Source organism: Mastomys coucha, unplaced genomic scaffold (genome assembly GCF_008632895.1).
Source record: "Mastomys coucha isolate ucsf_1 unplaced genomic scaffold, UCSF_Mcou_1 pScaffold22, whole genome shotgun sequence".
NCBI lineage: Eukaryota > Metazoa > Chordata > Mammalia > Rodentia > Muridae > Mastomys > Mastomys coucha.
In genome coordinates, this window is record NW_022196905.1 from 157,007,329 (window position 1) to 157,025,324 (window position 17,996).

Consider the following 17,996-nt stretch of genomic DNA (forward strand, 5'->3'; position numbering starts at 1 on the left):
CCCCGCCTGTGGATCAAAATGTAAAGCTCTCAGGTAGTACTATAGTCATGTCTCTCTGCTTCCCACCATGATAATAATGGACAAACCCCCTGAAACTATAAATGCTTTCTGTTAGAAGAGTTGCCTTGGTCACGGTGTCTCTTCACAGATATCAAACAGTAACTAAGACCTTTTGTTTTCAGGATTAGGAGTGTCTCTTCCAGGGGGAACATAGCCTTTGACAATATCACTTTCATTGGGGAGGGCTGGGGCCAGCGAGGCTTGCTCTCCTCTCTGTGCCCATCCGAGGGTTGACTGTAGAGAAAGGGGATAGAGAGGAGGGTACTGTCTCAGCAACACTAGCAACACTAGCTCAGTAGTGTGAACATGAACAATGGGCTCATCAGGTCCCTTCCATGCATGGGAAAGACAAACGATGTGTACTCTGAGAAAGCATCCATACAAGTGGGGGAGGGGCAAAGAGACTCAGTTCTCTCCCTCTCCCTCCTTCCCTCCCTCCCTCCCTCCCTCCCTCCCTCCCTCCCTCTCTCTCTCTGTCTGTCTGTCTCCATCTTCTCACCTTCTGTGTGACTCTGTATTGAGTCCAGGCACACACCAGGACTCAGGGGGAACGTACTGTGTGAGCACCTCTCCCTGAGGTGCATGCCCAGCTCCTGCAGCTCACACCAGCTCTGCCAGGCTGTATGTGTACAGCCAGAGCACTCTTCCACACTTTCCAGTTCAGACTTGCAGTTATGTGAGCCTTCAGTTCCTGCAACAACACTGCTGCCAAATCTATATCTAATCTACAGGGTGATGCTGATGCTGGAGGGCATTGGGGAACCATAGATCCCTTCCCTTAGTTGGATGCCAGGAAACTGTTTGACAGTCTGTGGGGCAGCGGTCATGCTATGGGAAGGGCGGGAGCTAGCTATAGGCTCTCAGTCTGGACCAGTGGGCCCACTTGCTCCGCCCTACTACTCAGCATCATCTCAGGGTCTCACTGGGTCTGTCCCTCCCATCTCTCACCTCAATATCTGCAGCTGGGTCTGCCCCTCCCATCTCTCACTCAACATCTGCGACTGGGTCTGCCCCTCCCATCTCTCACTCAACATCTGTGGCTGAGTCCTGCGGCCTTTCAGGTCTGGCTACTGTGAGCTTGGCCATTGTTGCAGTGCTGGCCCCCACTTCTCTAAACTGCTTGCACTTCCCATTTCCTTTTATTTCAAACTTCAGTTTCCTCTTCAGCTTTGTCTATGAGCAACTTAGTTCATTCACCAGATTGTCCATTTAAGTTGTCACACTATTCATTCCTACAGATGTTACTTTACAAAAATGTTCTTCGTAGCCTTCTGTCCTCCAGCAGTGTGTCCCTGTCTGCCACCCCCACTTGGTAGTTTATTGCTTTCCTTTGCACACACACACACACAGACACAGACACACACTCACACAAGCATGCTTTCTTTGTACATAGGCCCCCTCTTAGCTCACACTCCTTCACTCCTTAGAACTTTATTTAGGAAAGTTGTTTGAGACTTAGACTGACAGAGACGCCTGGTTTTGCTTTGATGGGCACACCACTGCCTGAGTGGATGATGACCGAATGCTGACCTAGATCACATGACTGACTTTCAGACCACAGATAGGGATGCAGCAGCAAGTCGAGTAGCACCTGCTATGGCTCACTTCTTCCTCAAGTCACTGGCACACGTGGCCCACTGTGGGGCTTAGGGTGCCAGTCTGAAGGCCTGCTAATGTGGGGAAGGCTGCTTGGCTACACATGAAGCAGCCACACAGGCCCATGCCTGAAGCGCAGCCACACAGGCCCATGCCTGAAGCGCCTGTCAGCTTTGCCTGTGTTCTCTTCTGGGACAATCACTTTAAACAAAAAATAAAAAATAAAAATAAAGACAGAAGCCACTCCTCAGTTCGCATATTCCATCAGTAGCCTGAAGCAGGATGGGAAGGGAAAGGAGCCCCTCACCCCAGAGTCTGACTGAAGTCTCTCATTAGATGAGAATTAAAAGTTTCAGGATCATTAAACTTTTTCTGTGAAGGTTGCAAACAGAGAGACGATATTTCTTTAATATAGAGATATATCAAATAAGAACATTAACATAGCAACAAACTTTGAGTAGAAAGGGCACCACCCAGTAAATTTACCAGTGAACTGGGACTGTAGGGGCACACAGGCACATTAAAAATCTTATCAGGAGAGCAGGATGCAAGGACCTAGTGGATACATCAGATCATAGAAGGATGCAACCCCCTCCCACGAAGGAGAGACCATCAAGCATGGCGCTGATCCCAGGACTAATCACCTGACCCCTGGTGTGCAATGCTTCCCCCAGGACTAATCACCTGACCCCTGGTGTGCAATGCTCACCCCAGGACCAATCACGTAACCCTTGGTGTGCAATGCTGACCCCAGGACCAATCACCTGACCCCTGGTGTGCAATGCTGACCCCAGGACCAATCACGTAACCCCTGGTGTGCAATGCTGACCCCAGGACCAATCACCTGACCCCTGGTGTGCATCAAGCCCTGAGAGACCTTCTAATCTTCCCAGGAACTCTGTCTTGGTTTGATCACCACTGTTGATATGGCCTACTTGAATTGCTGTCTGTCTGTCCACCTGTCTGGACCTGCATAATCCATCTGTCCCCACATCCACTCCTCTGGAGTAGGCACTCCCTTCTCGTCACCTCATTCCTGTGGCTCGAGTCTGACCTTGCACCTGACTCTCTTATAGCCCGCTGAGCTTCACCCTGGTTTGTTATTACACTGACAGACTTATTTTTACTTGTTATCAGTTTTGCTATTCTAAAGACTTCTGAAACCCCATGAACTCTGCTGCAGTGTAGATACATACATGCATACATACATGTACGCATGCATACCTACATATTTATATATGCTGTGTGATATGTAATGAGTACTCTGAGTTCCCACAAGTTGTCCTCTGACCTCCATTCACGTGCTTTGACAAGTGCATCCATACGTAATTAAACAAAAAGAACCCAGACAACAGCTTCCAAAGCCGTCTGTAGGGAAAGAGTGCCTGCAAGGGATCATCGACGTGAGGTGGGGCACACTGGAGATGTATACCAGAAGGGATCTTAGTCAACAGCTCAAGAGAGCAGCAGATCTGGGGCTCACTGTAAATAGGAGCCTGACCCCCTAAGGGCTGGTATCACCACCCACAGCCTCTGTCTGGTGCTTCCCATCCGAAGCACCACATCTAGGCTCCAAATTAGAAACAACGATCCCTGTTTCTAAACCTGCCAGTGTCTGGCAGGCTCCCATCCCTTGGCCACCAGAGGGGGTCCCAGGCAGACATCCTTCCTGCTGACTTCACAGCACTGCCATGGTCCCCAGGGCATACCGAAGGGCTTATACCAGCATAGTGCGCAAATAGGAACACGCTCAGGTATCCACGGGTGATGGAGGGTAACGCAGGGTAATGCAACACCATTTTTCTAGAGTAAAAATTACCAGCCCAGCACCATCTTCACCGACCCCACAAGACATTCTTCAACAGATGTGGCTCCTGGCAGTATTTTTCAGGGTTCGCTTCTGTTTTTTTCTTTACAAAAAAATCTAAAGTGTGTATAAATAACAACACATCAGCTGTAACCATGGGACCTCGGCAGGGTGGCTTCAAGGCAGACAGAATGGATACACCATCCACCTCCCTCGGGGCGGGCGACATTAGTGGTTTTCCAAAAATTCAACTCATTAAGTCATCAGGACATGCTGTTTGCTGCTACTGCGCAAGGATATAATTCGGCTGCTAAAAATGCTCTTCAAATCAGAATAGTGTTTTCAGACCACACAACCCATAATTCTAAACCTAAAAGGTGGAGCCCCTGGCTCCGGGTTGTCTCCTTTGATCTTGAAGAACCGCAAGGGAGGCTGGCATGCCTGCCGTGATGATATTCTTGGCTCCCCTTACTAGCTCCAGCGGTAAGTACACAGCTTCCTTGCTATTTCCACATTCACTCTCAGGTCGCTTCTAAGGGCTCTACAATGTCACTTCCTGTCCCCACATGCTCCTAGACACAGCCCAGACCCTCCTTAGACTGGGAGCTGATTGGCAAAGCAAGGTCTGAGCCCCAGGATGCTGAGACAGACATCCACGCTAAAAATCCATGCTGAAGGAGAAGGCTCTCATTCTGGACCGCAAACTCACGAGTTTCAGGCCTCGCTATATTCTCATTCTCCTTGGCTGACCCACCCTGGCTCAGAATGTGCCAATAAATGCTTTCTGGATCTTTCTTCTAGTTTACAACTCTGTGTACAGAGCACATGTCTCTTAATTTTTTTTTAAAGAAATATGGTGCAGGAAGGGAAAGTTTTAACTTATTTCCTCTCTTAAAATTCTCACTTGAATTTTTAGTGAAGACTTTTAAAAAATGAGAAATTTGCAGATATGAATGTTTTGCCTACATAGATGTAGTGTGCATGCCTGGTTTCCACAGAGGCCAGAAAAGGGAGCCATTCCCTGGAACTGAAGGTAAGGATGGTGGTGAGCCACCTTGTGGGTATGAAACCCAAGCCCTCTGTAGGAACAGACCGCTCCTAACTGCTTTGTCATCTCTCCAGCCTCATTTGCAGGCTTTCTCAAGAAGTTCTTTTCACATCCTGGGGGAAAAGTATGGCTCCAAGCATTTCCCATACTTCAGGGCCCTGGAGATCAGGCCAGAGGTGCCTACTATGGCCCACATCAGAAGCTCGTGGGGACCTCTTCAGATCAAAGTCTCCCACGTGCAGCCTGGCACAGGCAGGCAGACAGGAACTCAGAATCAAATAAATAAATAAAATAAAATATAAAAAAAAAATCAAATAAGTAAGAATCGAATAAAAAAGGAGCAGTGGACATTACCAGAGTGACTTCTCTACAATTTTGGTCCGGAAAACCTCCTCCTGGTCCAGGTTCACAGTGCAGTAGCAATCCCTCATCTTGTTTGGCCCCGGGTAGGAAGGAAGATTCTTGGCTTCACCTAAAGAGTCAATGAGATACGTACCAGCTTAGCACAGATTGCACAACACCCTCGTAGTCACACACATTGTCAAGCTACCACAGAACAGTCAGCATGGCCGTCAGCTGTCACTTCACAGGTAGGCGCATGCCTTCACCTTGTACACTCACTCACTCTTTGTGTGGTTTGGTTTTCTGAAAAGTCAAAATATAGTCTAGAACCAAGTTTATCACACATGTATCCACCCCTAGGGCAAATGAGGAGAATGAGTGCCACCCCAGTCTGCTCTGCCCCTCAGGTATCCAGGCACCACTGCACAGCGAGAAGCCCTGCCTTGGGACGGAAGACTGCTATGTGTGTATTTACCCACATTGGTCCCTTCCATTTATAAAAACTTTAATCAAGCCGGGCAGTGGTGGTGCATGCCTTTAATCCCAGCACTTGGGAGGCAGAGGCAGGAGGATTTCTGAGTTTGAGGTCAGCCTGGTCTACAGAGTGAGTTCCAGGACAGCCAGAGCTACACAGAGAAACCCTGTCTCGAAAAAACAAACAAACAAACAAGCAAAAACAAAAACCAAACCAACAACTTTAATCAAGGTAGAAGAAGGACCACAGAGTGCAGTGCCGTAGCCATCTCTAAGTATAGTAAATAGGGTAAGCAGGGTCACACCACTGTGTGCCAATGTCTCCATCCACCATGGAATCCTTCCTCTCACTCTGGACATTGACCCCTCTCAGCAGGGGCCTGCCACACCTCCCTCATGCATCTTTTGCACCTCCCCGCTCCCAACATTCTACTTCCTGCCTGTGTGTTGCTGAGGCTCTGTGTCGCTGACAGTGCTGTGTCACTGTGTCACTGACAGCTCTGGCAGCTGCCCTTGTGAAGCCATGCGTATCTTCTGTGACTATCTTACATCACTTAGCCTGCATCCACACTGCAGGATGCAATTTCTTATAAGTTGAAAGCTTCCATCCTAGAAAGATGTTCCTTAAGACTCAGGAAGTAAACAACTCACAAGTCTCAGGAAATCCCTGAAACTTACCAGAATTACATAGTCCCTCTCTTCCCAAGATTATATAAATAGCCAGGTCTGCTTAGAAGAGGCTCTCCCAGTTGTTGAACTGCCCGTCCTGCAGCAGGTGTCCAGCTTCTGTGAGTTGTCACCCACACGTGGGTGGGCTTTTGTTGATTCAGCTGCTCTGAGTTGTTCCTGCTCTTGTACATAACTCCTCATCTATACTCCTCTAAGTAACCCCAGGAAAGGCAAACTGGATTTTGGTGATATCGGCACTTAGGTCTATCATTAGCTGACTATTAGGTAAGTAAAGATTTGTTCACATCTTCCCTGGAGTAGTACTAAAAACAGCCAGCAAAGCATGAAGTTACACACTGGCACCTGTCAATACCACTTTACGTCAATATTGAAAAGCAACACAATCGGCCAAGCCACGGAAGAGCTCTACAGCACAGGCTGGGCCTATAGCACAGGCTGGGTCTACAGCACAGGCTGGGTCTACAGCACAGGCTGGGTCTACAGCACAGGCTGGGTCTACAGCACAGGCTGGGTCTACAGCACAGGCTGGGTCTACACTACAGGCTGGATCTACAGCACAGGCTGGATCTACACCATAGGCTGGGTCTACAGCACCAAACAGTCTTGCCCTCCTCAAGTATAATCAGGCACATATATATGCTCAGCTTTACTAAGGAGAACAATTCAACCAGAATATACCAACTTACAAACTAGTCAACTAAAAAGTCCACAGAGCATCTAGCTCACGTTTAAACTTTTCAGTTAAGGTTGTTCTCCTGAGACATGAAATGAAGAGGGTTAGCAAGAGTTTTTTCTAATGAGCAATACTTTTTTATATAGCATCTTCTTTCCGATGGCCTGTGCCAACACATGTTATCTCTTAGAGCTGCCCACAGGTCTTAACATGCATGAGGCTGTTTCAACAGTGGTAGAGAGAGTCTTTCGGAGCCTCAGTAACCTCTACCCTGAGAAGACAAGGCACTGTGCTCTAAATCTGACCAGTTCAAAGATCTTGGGGTTTTTTCATGTGGGGGTGTTGGGGAGCTTCACTCTAGTAGGTGAATGCTCTACCACTAACCTCCATTCCTAGCCCTCTTTTTTTGAGATAGAGTCTTGCTAAGTTGTGCAGGCTGGTTTTAAGTTTGTGGTGAGCCACCTTAGCCTCCTGAATAGCTGGGATTCCAGTTCTGTACCACCAGGCCCAATGGACCCTGGAGTTAAAGGTCCACTAAGGAATATGGTCAACAGTGGTTCAGAGAAAAGCCACAAGGAATGTTTCTTGTATCCACCCTCACCCTAGAAACACAGCTCTCCCAAAATGTCCACTTCTTCATGGGTAGACTCAAGACATGACCAACATGTTTGAGGTAAAGCCAAGCCCAGCCTCTACACTTCAGAAGACCAAGCTCTACCGGCTTCCCAAGACACGGCAGCCTTAGACCACATACATCATCTGTGGGGTCCACAATGAATTCACAGGCAAGAGCAAGGTTCACAGCTTCTACACAGAGCTAAGCTCCAAGCATAGCCAACCTGCTGGTCTTAGAGGAAGCATTGCAGCTCTGGCCATATGGAAGAAGGACTCTCCATCCTTAGCTCTGGTTGGAGACCAAGGGCTCCTCCAGAGTTCACAAAATTTGAGCTGAAAACCACTGAACTCTACCAACTTCCTGGCAAATACCTTTATGGTGTGAATTAAAGCTTCCCTTTCCTTTGGATTTTAACTGTTTTCTCTCCTTTGTTTTTATGTCTGGGTTTCTTTTTGTTTATGTGAGCATATGTTTTTACAGTGAGTACACAGCGAGGTATAGCTAGTTAGCCACAAGTTGCCCTGTTTCTTGAAAGACAATGTTTTTTTGAAAGTCCTTTGGGAGATGGCTTTGTGGAAGATATAGAACTGATAGCCTGTTTATTATCCACAGAAAGTCAAAAGAAGAAAAATTACAACTGTGTTTCCATTTATTATCCGAAGAAAGTCAGAAGAAGAGAAATTGTACCTGTGTTCCCCTAGAAGGCGGTCGGGTCAGTAGGACTCACTGGCTGGCACTGCAGTGTGGTCACTACCTTCTCCATGGAGCCCACTTAGATGGGGTAGAAGCATCCTGCTGCTATGACAACACCACCACCAGATAGTAGATGAGTGTCCTGAACCACCCTTTAGCAAGCCACTCTGCCCAGGTAAACAGGAACAGTTGCACAGCTGCCTGCGTCTTCCCCCGGGGTCCTTAGACTTAGAGGTTCTGTCTGCATCTGGACCAAGAGCAGTGAGTTATCCCAAGTAAACACATCCAGCTTAGTGACGACAGGCCACCTGCCTGCCAGGTGTCAATGACACATAGGATGCAGATGTCCAAGTTCCCTTCTTCATCTCCTCCCAAACTGCATGGGTTTCTTTTCCTTTCTAGAAACATTGGTGTGTATTTATTGTGCACAGCCTGGGTTCTCATAAAGACAGTTATGTACATATATTTTGATGGTGTTCACACCAGTTTTACCCCTTCTCCTTAGTGCCCCCTTCTCCTCTTCCCACTAGTCTTATTTCATCTCTCAATCTACCTTGTTTACATCACACGTACATATGCACACATGTGAACACACACATATATACATATACATATATACACATACACATAATATACACATACATATACACACACAGAATCCTCACAGGGCCAGGCATGGTGGCACAAGCCTTTAGTCTCAGAGCCCTCCTATCACTCAGGAGGCAGAGGCAGCAATCTCAGTAAGTACAAGGCCAGCCAGGTCAGCATGGCTACAGGACAGCTGAAGGCACACAGAGAGAGGTCTGGTCTCAGATTAAAAATAAAGTAAAATAAAATATATTGTAAGGCCCACAAATAAGAGAAAACATGGTAGTTGTGGAGGTTTGGATAAGAATGACCCCACAGGCTCACAGATTTAAATGCTCAATTATCAGGAAGTAGCTGTCTTTGAAAGGATGAGGCAGTGTGGCCATGTTGGAAGAAGTGTGTCACTGCGGGGTGGGATCTGAGGTTCCAAAAGCTCAAGCTAGGCCCCGTGTCTCTCTCCTGCTGCCCATGGACCCAGATGTAGAACTCTCAGCTGCTTCTGCCTGCATGACACCATGCTCCCCGCCATGATGATAATGGACTGAACCTCTGACCCTGTAAGCCAGCCCCAATTAAATGCTTTCCTTTATAAGGGGTTGCTGTGGTCATCGCTTCTCTTCACAGCAACAGAGCACTGACTAAGGCGGCATCCATCTGTCTGTCTGTCTTGAGGGTCTCCGGTCACATCCACCTCCCAGCACCTGACAGAAGTTGACTCTTCTTTATGGCTGAATAAAATTCTACTGCGCATCTATGCAATTTCTTTATCCAGTCACTGCTGATGGACACTTAGGCTGAGCCCATGACCTGACGATTAAGAACAGTGGTGCAGTGAGCCTGGGTGTGAGCAGGCGTCTCTGCGGTGTGTGCCCTTGGTCCTTTAGTGAAGTGCTCAGGAGATGGGAGAGCTGGATCACAGGCTGGTTCTGATTTTAGTTTGTTTGGGAACCTCCATAGAGCCTGGACAAACCTGCGTGCCCATCGGCAGTGTAGAAGGCTTCCTCCCGCTCCATATCCTAGCCAGAGTCTGTTTGAGTGACAGGCAGCCTGGCAGGTAAAGTGAAGGACCATTGTGGTATTGGTGTGTTTCCCTGATGGCTGAGGGGTGTCTCTTCATGTTTATTCGTCATTAGTACTGGGCGGTTTGAGAGCTGTGTGCCCACTCATTTCATTAGCCCAGAAGTTTACTGGACTGTTTCGTTTTCTGGTGTTTTTTTTTTTCTTTTTAAATCTTTATCCATCCTGGATATTAATCTTTTATCGGCTCTATATCCTACGGAGATGTTTCCCTATTCCAACGGCTGACTCTTCTCTTGATAACTGTTTGCTTTGCTGTGCAGAAGCTCTTGAATTTCACACAACCCTGTTTATCAGTTTTTGGCATTATTTACCAAACCACTGTAGTCCTTCTCAGCGAGCCTCTGGCTATGCCTGTATCTTAAAGTGGCTTCCTATAACAGCTGCAGATTTTGAGTCCTTATATTACCATCTTTGGCCCATTTGGTGGTTGTTGTTGTTTTTTTAAACAGGATGAGAGACCTACCTTCGTTCTTCTATACCTAGAGATTTCCAGTTTTCCTGGCACCGTTGGTGAAGAGCTATCTCTTTTTATAATAGATGTCTTTGGCACCATTGCCAAAATGCACGTAGCTGGAGCTATGTAGGCTTATGTCTGCGAACCTGAGTACCAATTTTTTCTAGTTCTGATTAATACTGTCATTGAGAATTTGATGAAAGTTTTAATCTTGTGTGTGTGTGTGTACACGTGTGTATACATGTGTCTCTGTATGTTTACATGTGTATGGCTGAATACATCTGTATACATGAATATAGTGGCCAGAAGTGGGTATTGTATTCCCTCAGAGCTGGAGATATTGACATATAAGGGACAGCCAGCTTGATTCCTGGGTGCTAGGATCTGACCTATGGTCCCCCATCATCACACAGCAAATCTCTGACCTGCGAAGTCAGCTTTCCAGCCCCTAGTTGACATTTCAAAGGGGACTTAGTTGAGTCTATAGATTCCTTTTTGCAATACAGCCATTCTTCACAATGTTAATTCTGCTAATCTGTGAGCACAGGAGGCCTTTGTATCTTGTGTCTTCTTCGACTTTGTTCTTCGGTGTCTTTGAGATTTTCATCATAAAGGTCTTTTCCCCGACTGTCAAGTTCAGCCCTAGGCATCTGCAATGCTATCGTGAACAGGACTGCCTCTTTGACTTCTTCCTTGGCATATTTTTTACTGTTCTGGAGAGAAGCTATTGATGCTTGCATGTTAGCTCTGTGGCCTTTGCCTTACTGAGAGGGCTCACCAGCTCCAAGAGCTTAGCGGAGTCTTTCCTGTTCTTCTGCACAGACTCACATTATTTGCAAACAGAGATAAGTTTGGCTTCCCATTGGGATCCCTTGGACCCTGCTCTCGTCTTCTTACGCTAGCTGAGACGCGGAGAGTATAGTGATGAGAGTGGAGACAGTGGGTGCCCCGCCTCGTTGCCTGTTTCAGTGGAACAGCTTCGAGGCCTCTCGTTTAGTAAAATGTTCATATGTGCTTATCATAAAAAGCATTTATTATGCTGAGGCGTTGTCTTTCTAATCCTTGTTTACGGTTTTTAATCAAGAAGGGATGTTGGACTTTATCAAGGGTCTTTTCTGCATCTGTTGGTATAGTCATATGATTTTTTTCTTTGCGACAGTTAATGAGATATATTATATGTATTGACGTCTATTTTGAAGTGAATGTGATATATTATATGTATTGACTTGTATACTCTGAAGCACCTGACATTCTTGATATGAAGTCCAAGTGACACCTTGGATATCTAGTCAAATCCAGTTTGGAAGTACTTACTGCATTGGCATTCCTCAAGGAGACTGGCCTATTACTTTATTTGTTATTGTCCAGTGTGGTGTCGGTGTAAGACCAGCTTCATAAAAATGAGTTCAGCAGAGTGAGTTCCCTGTCTGTCTTATGGGATAGCCTGAGGAACATTAATGTCAGCTCCTCTTTAACAATGCTGTAATTCAGCTGAGAATCTTTTTGGGCCTATGGTTTTATTAGTTGGGAGTCTTTTTTTAGAAATTATTATTTGAGTATGTGTGTGGGAGTAGGTGGGTGTTTTGCCTGCATGTATGCCTATGTACCGTATGGGTGCATACCCCGTGGAGGCCTGAAGTGGGTGTTGGATCCCCTGGGACTGGAGCTGTAGATGGTCATGAGCTACACTGGGGTGCTGGGAACCTAAGCAAACCCAGGTCCTCCAGAAGAGCAGCCAGTGTTCTCAACCAGTGAAGCATCTCACAGGCCCCGGGTGCCTTTTTAACGGTGGTTCAACTTTACTGCTTGTCATATAGCTACTATGTTTGTTGTTGCTGTTGTTGTTGGCTTAAATTTGGTAGGTAATATAGGCCAAGAAACTTACCTGTTTTAGTTAGATTTTTCAGTTTATTAGAGTATAGGCTTACAAAATATGCCCTGATAATCGTCTGAAATTCACTGTGTGGTTTTTTTTTTTTTTTTTTTTGCAATGTCTCCTTTCTCAGCTCTCTCTCTCTGCCCTGCTCTGCCTCTCCCATTCCCCCGTCACTCTTATCCATCTTTCTGCAAAGCCATCTCTTCATTATATCGCTTCTTCTACCTATTTCTATTTCATTCATTTCTGTCCTGATCTTGAATATTTCTTTCCGTGTGTAGTTTTAGGTTTGACTGTTGCTTTTCTAAGACCTGGGGTGCACCCTTGAACTGTGCATCTTATCGGACAAATTTCACCCACAGTGCTGTGTGTTCATTCGATTCTGGAAATATCAACCACCCCCCTCCACCCCTTATTTCTTCAGTGATGACTCATTATTCAATAGTATGGTTTTCAAGACCCGTGAGTCTGTGCATGTCCTACAGTTTCTCTTGCTGCTGATTCCAAGTTTTACTTGCTATGGCCACAGAGAACACAAGCGATAACTTCAGGATTTTTGTCCTTGTTAATCCTTGCTCTGTGCTATAAAATTGGTCCATTTTACAGAAAACTCCACAGGCTGCTGAAAAGGATGCATATGATGTAGTGTTTTTCTAGAATGTTCTGTGGACATCCAGCAGGTCTATGTTACCCTTTTGGTTTTCTTTTATGACAAGGTCTTGCTATATAGCCCTAGCTATCTTGAAACTCACCCTGTGGACTGACCTGGGTTTGAACTCACAGAGATCCACCTGCCTCTGTCACCAAAGTGGTAGGATTAAAGGGGTACACCCCCACACCTGGCCCCTATTTCATTTTTTAATATTATTAAACTCTAATGTCTCTTTGTTGAGTGTATGCATTAGTGTCTGTGTGTGTGTGTGTGCATGTGTGTGTGTGTGTGCTTGTGTGTGTGTGCTTGTGTGTGGGCATATGTGTGTGCTTCTGTGTGTGTGTATGCTTGTGTGTGTGCTTGTGGAGGGGGCGTGTGTGTGTGGGCATGTGTGTGTGCATGTGTGTGTGTGCTTGTGGGGGGGCATATGTGTGTATGGGCATATGTGTATGTGCTTGTGTGTATGTGTGTGTTTGTGTGTGTGCTTGTGTGTGTGTGCATGTATGTGTGTGCTTGTGGGGGGGGGGCATGTGTGTGTGTACATGTACACTGTCTGTTACTAAGAGTGGATTACTGAAGTCCACCACTGTAACTGTGTGATGGTCAATCTGTGCCTGAAGATGGTATGTGACACTCAGATATGAACTGCTATGATCCCTGGGGATAAACCAGAGATGGCTGGGGTGCAGCTGTCCTAATAGGTGGGTGACAGTGGCCAAGCACAGGTCCTATTCTTAGAGCTACCTAAGTAACTGTGCTCACCATGGTGTTTCCAGTATTGCTCCCTCCTGAGGGATTTCCCAGCCTCTGAGAACACACCAGCTTGAAAACCAGTAAGACAGACTACAGGCTGACCTAAGAGGAGTCTGAGTTTGAGGAACTGGGAGGGACTGGGCTGAATGCTGTCCCCTCCCCCCACTCTCCTCTATACTGAGGAGGGTGGGAAGTGCCACCTGGAGCCCAGGCTTCTCTGCCACCCAGAATCTTTGAATCAAAACTTGGGCCTCGGAGTTTACATCTGTCAAGATCGCGTGTTATAACAACACTGAGGTCTTTTTCTGAAAAGAAGACTTTCGCAATTAAAATTTTCTATTCTTGGAACCTGTTTTTACTGCCTTGTTATTTCAGTGAGTCTGGACTCGTAAATCACATTACACAGTCCGTGAGCATGCTGCGTTAGATAGCTCAGGAACTGCAGGCCTCCAACACAGGTGGACCCCTGGGAAGAGGCCCAGGCCACATCCCCCATCCTTCAGTCTCCATGAAGGCCAGGAAGCTCTTGACAGTGAGAAAAGTGAGTATAGAATAGTAAGACTGTTGGATGGAAATAAGGAGGCTGAGAATCGCAAAGAGAAGGAGAATTATATCTACCCATCCTTAGCGTGTGGAAACAGCACTCCTCCGAGCGTCTGGGGAATGTGGTATAACATAATTTTCTTATTTTACTTAAAAATGAAATGCACCAAGTCTCTGGGAGGGATTTACCAGATATCGCATGTAGGTGATATTAAATAATGAATCAGACACAGTAACCATGAGTCTTCCGTGGAGACTTTGAAAAGATGCAGAAATGACGCCCTATTTTGTACCCCATTAAGAACAGCTACAGCATAGCTAAACTACAAGTTCCCAGACAAGATTTCTCAGCAGAAGAAATGGGTACTAATCAAGGGGGATTAACTCTGGGTTGTTCCATCCCTCCACCCATGCTTAGAAGAATCCTGGTAAACGTGTCCTTGGAGCCTCATCTCTCTCAGCAGGCTCTGAGAACATTAGTGGGAGGAGCTTCCAGGTCAGCAGTGAGCTTGGAACTGGCCCTTCCCACTGTGGCAGCAACCATCTTTCCATTCAGGCTTCTGCCCTGGGGGCTCTGCCCATCCATCTCTTCTACTTATTGGTCTCTCTCCTGAAGCCTGAATCCCAGTGGCAAGACTGGGCCTCAGCTGCTCTTTGTGTTGACTCCTGAGCAGTACATGGGAGACTAGTACAGAGACACTCAAACCCTTGAGATGTAGAAATGGAAGCCCCGTGGGAGTTTGTGGGAGTTCGTCAGGGGACTAGTGTCGCTGCTTCTAACTTATTGAGATACGAAGTAAATGAGAGTGGTAATCTTACAAGCCAGGGAACATAAACTAATCTAATGGTGATGGGCAGGCATTCACAAAAGAAGAGAACACTCCATAGACAGGCCACAGGCAGACTGACACGCCCCACGAACCTTCCACATTCTGCCATGCTGCTAGCCAAGGTGGGGGGGGGTAGAAAGAGGAGAAAACTCAGGGTTCCGCTTGAATCCATTCAAACTCAGAAGAAGGCAAGAAAGCAACTGCACTGTATACAGACTGTCATACTGACGCACACTGCAGGTCCACAGGCTCTGTGCACCTGAAGGCTGCCTGTGCTGAGTATCTGCCACATGGATAGAAAACTTATGGTGACACCTCCAGATCAGCACCTAAGACTCCATCCCAGGTGTTTATACTTCATGCGGACAATAGGGGTGTTCTAAACTTCCCGCACAGTACAACCTCTGGGGGTCTTCTGGGAGACCTAGGGTCCAATCCTAGAGGAGGTAAGAACACCCAGGGTCCAATCCTAGAGGAGGTGTGAACACACACTGTACACCCACGGTCCAATCCTAGAGGAGGTAAGAACACACACTGTACACCCACGGTCCAATCCTAGAGGAGGTGTGAACACACACTGTACACCCAGGGTCCAATCCTAGAGGAGGTAAGAACACACAGGGTCCAATCCTAGAGAAGGTGTGAACACACACTGTACACCCAGGGTCCAATCCTAGAGGAGGTGTGAACACACACTGTACACCCAGGGTCCAATCCTAGAGGAGGTGTGAACACACACTGTACACCCATGGTCCAATCCTAGAGGAGGTAAGAACACACAGGGTCCAATCCTAGAGGAGGTGTGAACACACACTGTACACCCACGGTCCAATCCTAGAGGAGGTATGGGTTAAGGATTTCAGGACCCAGGCATGAATGCCCATGGGTGGCTCTGGGACACAGCCCAGGCTAGAGAAACTGGTTTCTGTCGAGAGCTACTCTTCATACACCAGCTCACAGCTGCAGCAGGAAGCCAGCGACTCTTAGTCCAAGATAAAGGGATTTTGCATTATTAACTCAAAGACTGCTGCACTTTTTAATGCTCTAAGCCGAGGAGCAGCTGGACACCACTGCTGTCTGCACACATCTGCAAAGGAGACGGGACATTTGAGACATGCATGCACCTGTTCAAAGGCTGTGGACAAAGTGTTTGGGGGCAAGGGAACAGGATCTCTGCCTACAAGACGTGGAAAGAACTGTCTCTATAGAATCAAGCTTTGGGAGGCAGACAGAAGCATAGGAGGAGGAGAATCTGAACTTGCATGATGCCTAACTCCAGCCAAAGCCAGCATGGAGGGGACCATGCTGAGCTGGGGTGCAGCGGAGTGCTGGCCATGGGCCCTCCAGGGAAAATGCACACAAGCTTGACTCAGATCACGCCGGCATTAAATGCGGCACACAGCATACCAAAGATACTAAAAGTGCAGAGCACCCTTTATTGAAAAGCAGATAAGCCAGGCAGTGGTGGCACATGCCTTTAATCCCAGCACCTGGGAGGCAGAGACAGGCGGATTTCTGAGTTTGAGGCCAGCCTGGTCTACAGAGTGAATTCCAGGACAGCCAGGGCTATACAGAGAAACCCTTTCTCGAAAAACCAAAAAAAGAAAAAAAAAAGAAAAAGAAAAAGAAAAGCAGATAAATTCACAAAGCTGACGGGTCCTCACAGTGGCTCCACTGCCTTGTCCCCAGAGCCGACCTATGGTTGCCATGAAGTGGGGGGCCTGACTGTTGAGCACACAAAATGGCTTCTCAACAAGAATGTCATAGAGTGTATTAGCCTTAAATTCTTCTTCAAGTTGTCTCCATCAGGCCTCTTCCAGCCTCACCAGAGAAATGTTGACACTTCCATACTCTGTCAATTTCCCAAGAGACTTGATTGGTTGAAGTATTAAATCCTGAAAATTTTTATATAAATAAATTTCACGTTTGTAAATATATATGTATGTGTGTATGTGTGTGTGTACATACACACACACACACACATATATATATACTAGAATACACTAGAATATACTAGAATACACATATTGCTAGTCACGATGTAACAGCTTCAGATATCAGATCTAATTCACACCCACATTTTCCCCATAAATGTCTAAGCCCAGACCATCAAAACACCAACCTGCCACCAAAGAGCTTAATGCACCCACCCTCGAGCTGCCACTGGGCCCAAGTCAGGAAGGCAAGGTACACACCAAGTGCACACAACAGCGGCAGCAGGGGAAGCATCAGGGACCACAGTCAGGTACACACCGAGTGCACACAACAGCAGCAGCAGGGGAAGCATCCGGGGACCACAGTCGGGTACACACCCAGTGCACAGAACAGCGGCAGCAGGGGAAGCATCCGGGGACCACAGTCGGGTCTTTACCTCATTCCCTCATCACTCGACATATTCCATTCGAGACTACGCTGCAGATCTTAAACAATCTGTGTGTGTCAGCAGATCAAGAACTTTCTTTAGATCCTGGCATGGCAGGAGGTGCGTGGCAGGTTAGACCAGTTACCTGTGTGCACGTCTTAATGTGTGCTAGGACCTGCCTGGGAACTGAGGTGGGAGCTATACAACAAAGACCAGTGGGGTGAGAGTTCCGTGGGCCACTGTGGAAGCAGACACGGGCACCCACAGAACGCAGGCACGCTGCTCCGCTTATCTTCTGAATGATTAATGTTGGAGGACCACAGGGCAGCTCCACCAGTTAACCAGTCACTGTACTGAACGAACGGGAGCCTATTCCAGAGCTGCCCTTTAGTGAAGGACAGACCACCCTGAGGGGGTCAATGTCATGTTCTGCCACCAACTTCCCAGAGGATTAGAACACCGTCCTCTCCAGTAACACACGGTCAGCGTCCCCAAATACATGGGGGTATCACTGATATTCACAGATGTCCCGAACTCTAGGCCCAGGTAGAGATGCCGGGACAGGGCTCGCTCTAACTGTCTACACATGTTGTCAACCCAACAGGGCCATATATCATATCCTGTCTGGCCTTCAGGACCCATCCACACCACAGCAGCCACAGATGGGACCTGCTCATTCAGCTCTACAAGCTCAAACCTGAATGATGGGAGAATCTGTCCTGACCCTGGACCCGTGACAGTTGTCAGAACGACTCTGCTCTCTCCTGACTCCTGCATTGATTGAATAAAAATGAAGGAACATAAACACCTACAGTCCCTCATTGGATTCTGGTCTCAATGTGCCTCTGCTCACCATCCC

At 47.2% G+C, this 17,996-nt stretch overlaps 1 protein-coding gene across 4 annotated transcripts in view; it reads right to left on the reverse strand.

The window, feature by feature from the left end:
- Rasa3 (RAS p21 protein activator 3) overlaps window positions 1–17,996 on the reverse strand; it is a 224,645-nt gene that overhangs the window by 61,074 nt on the left and 145,575 nt on the right. For all 4 annotated transcript variants that reach the window (XM_031339136.1, XM_031339140.1, XM_031339137.1 and 1 more), the window contains exon 2: window positions 4,866–4,983. In XM_031339136.1, the coding sequence (XP_031194996.1) occupies window positions 4,866–4,983 (118 nt within the window). The remainder of the gene's footprint in view (window positions 1–4,865; window positions 4,984–17,996) is intronic.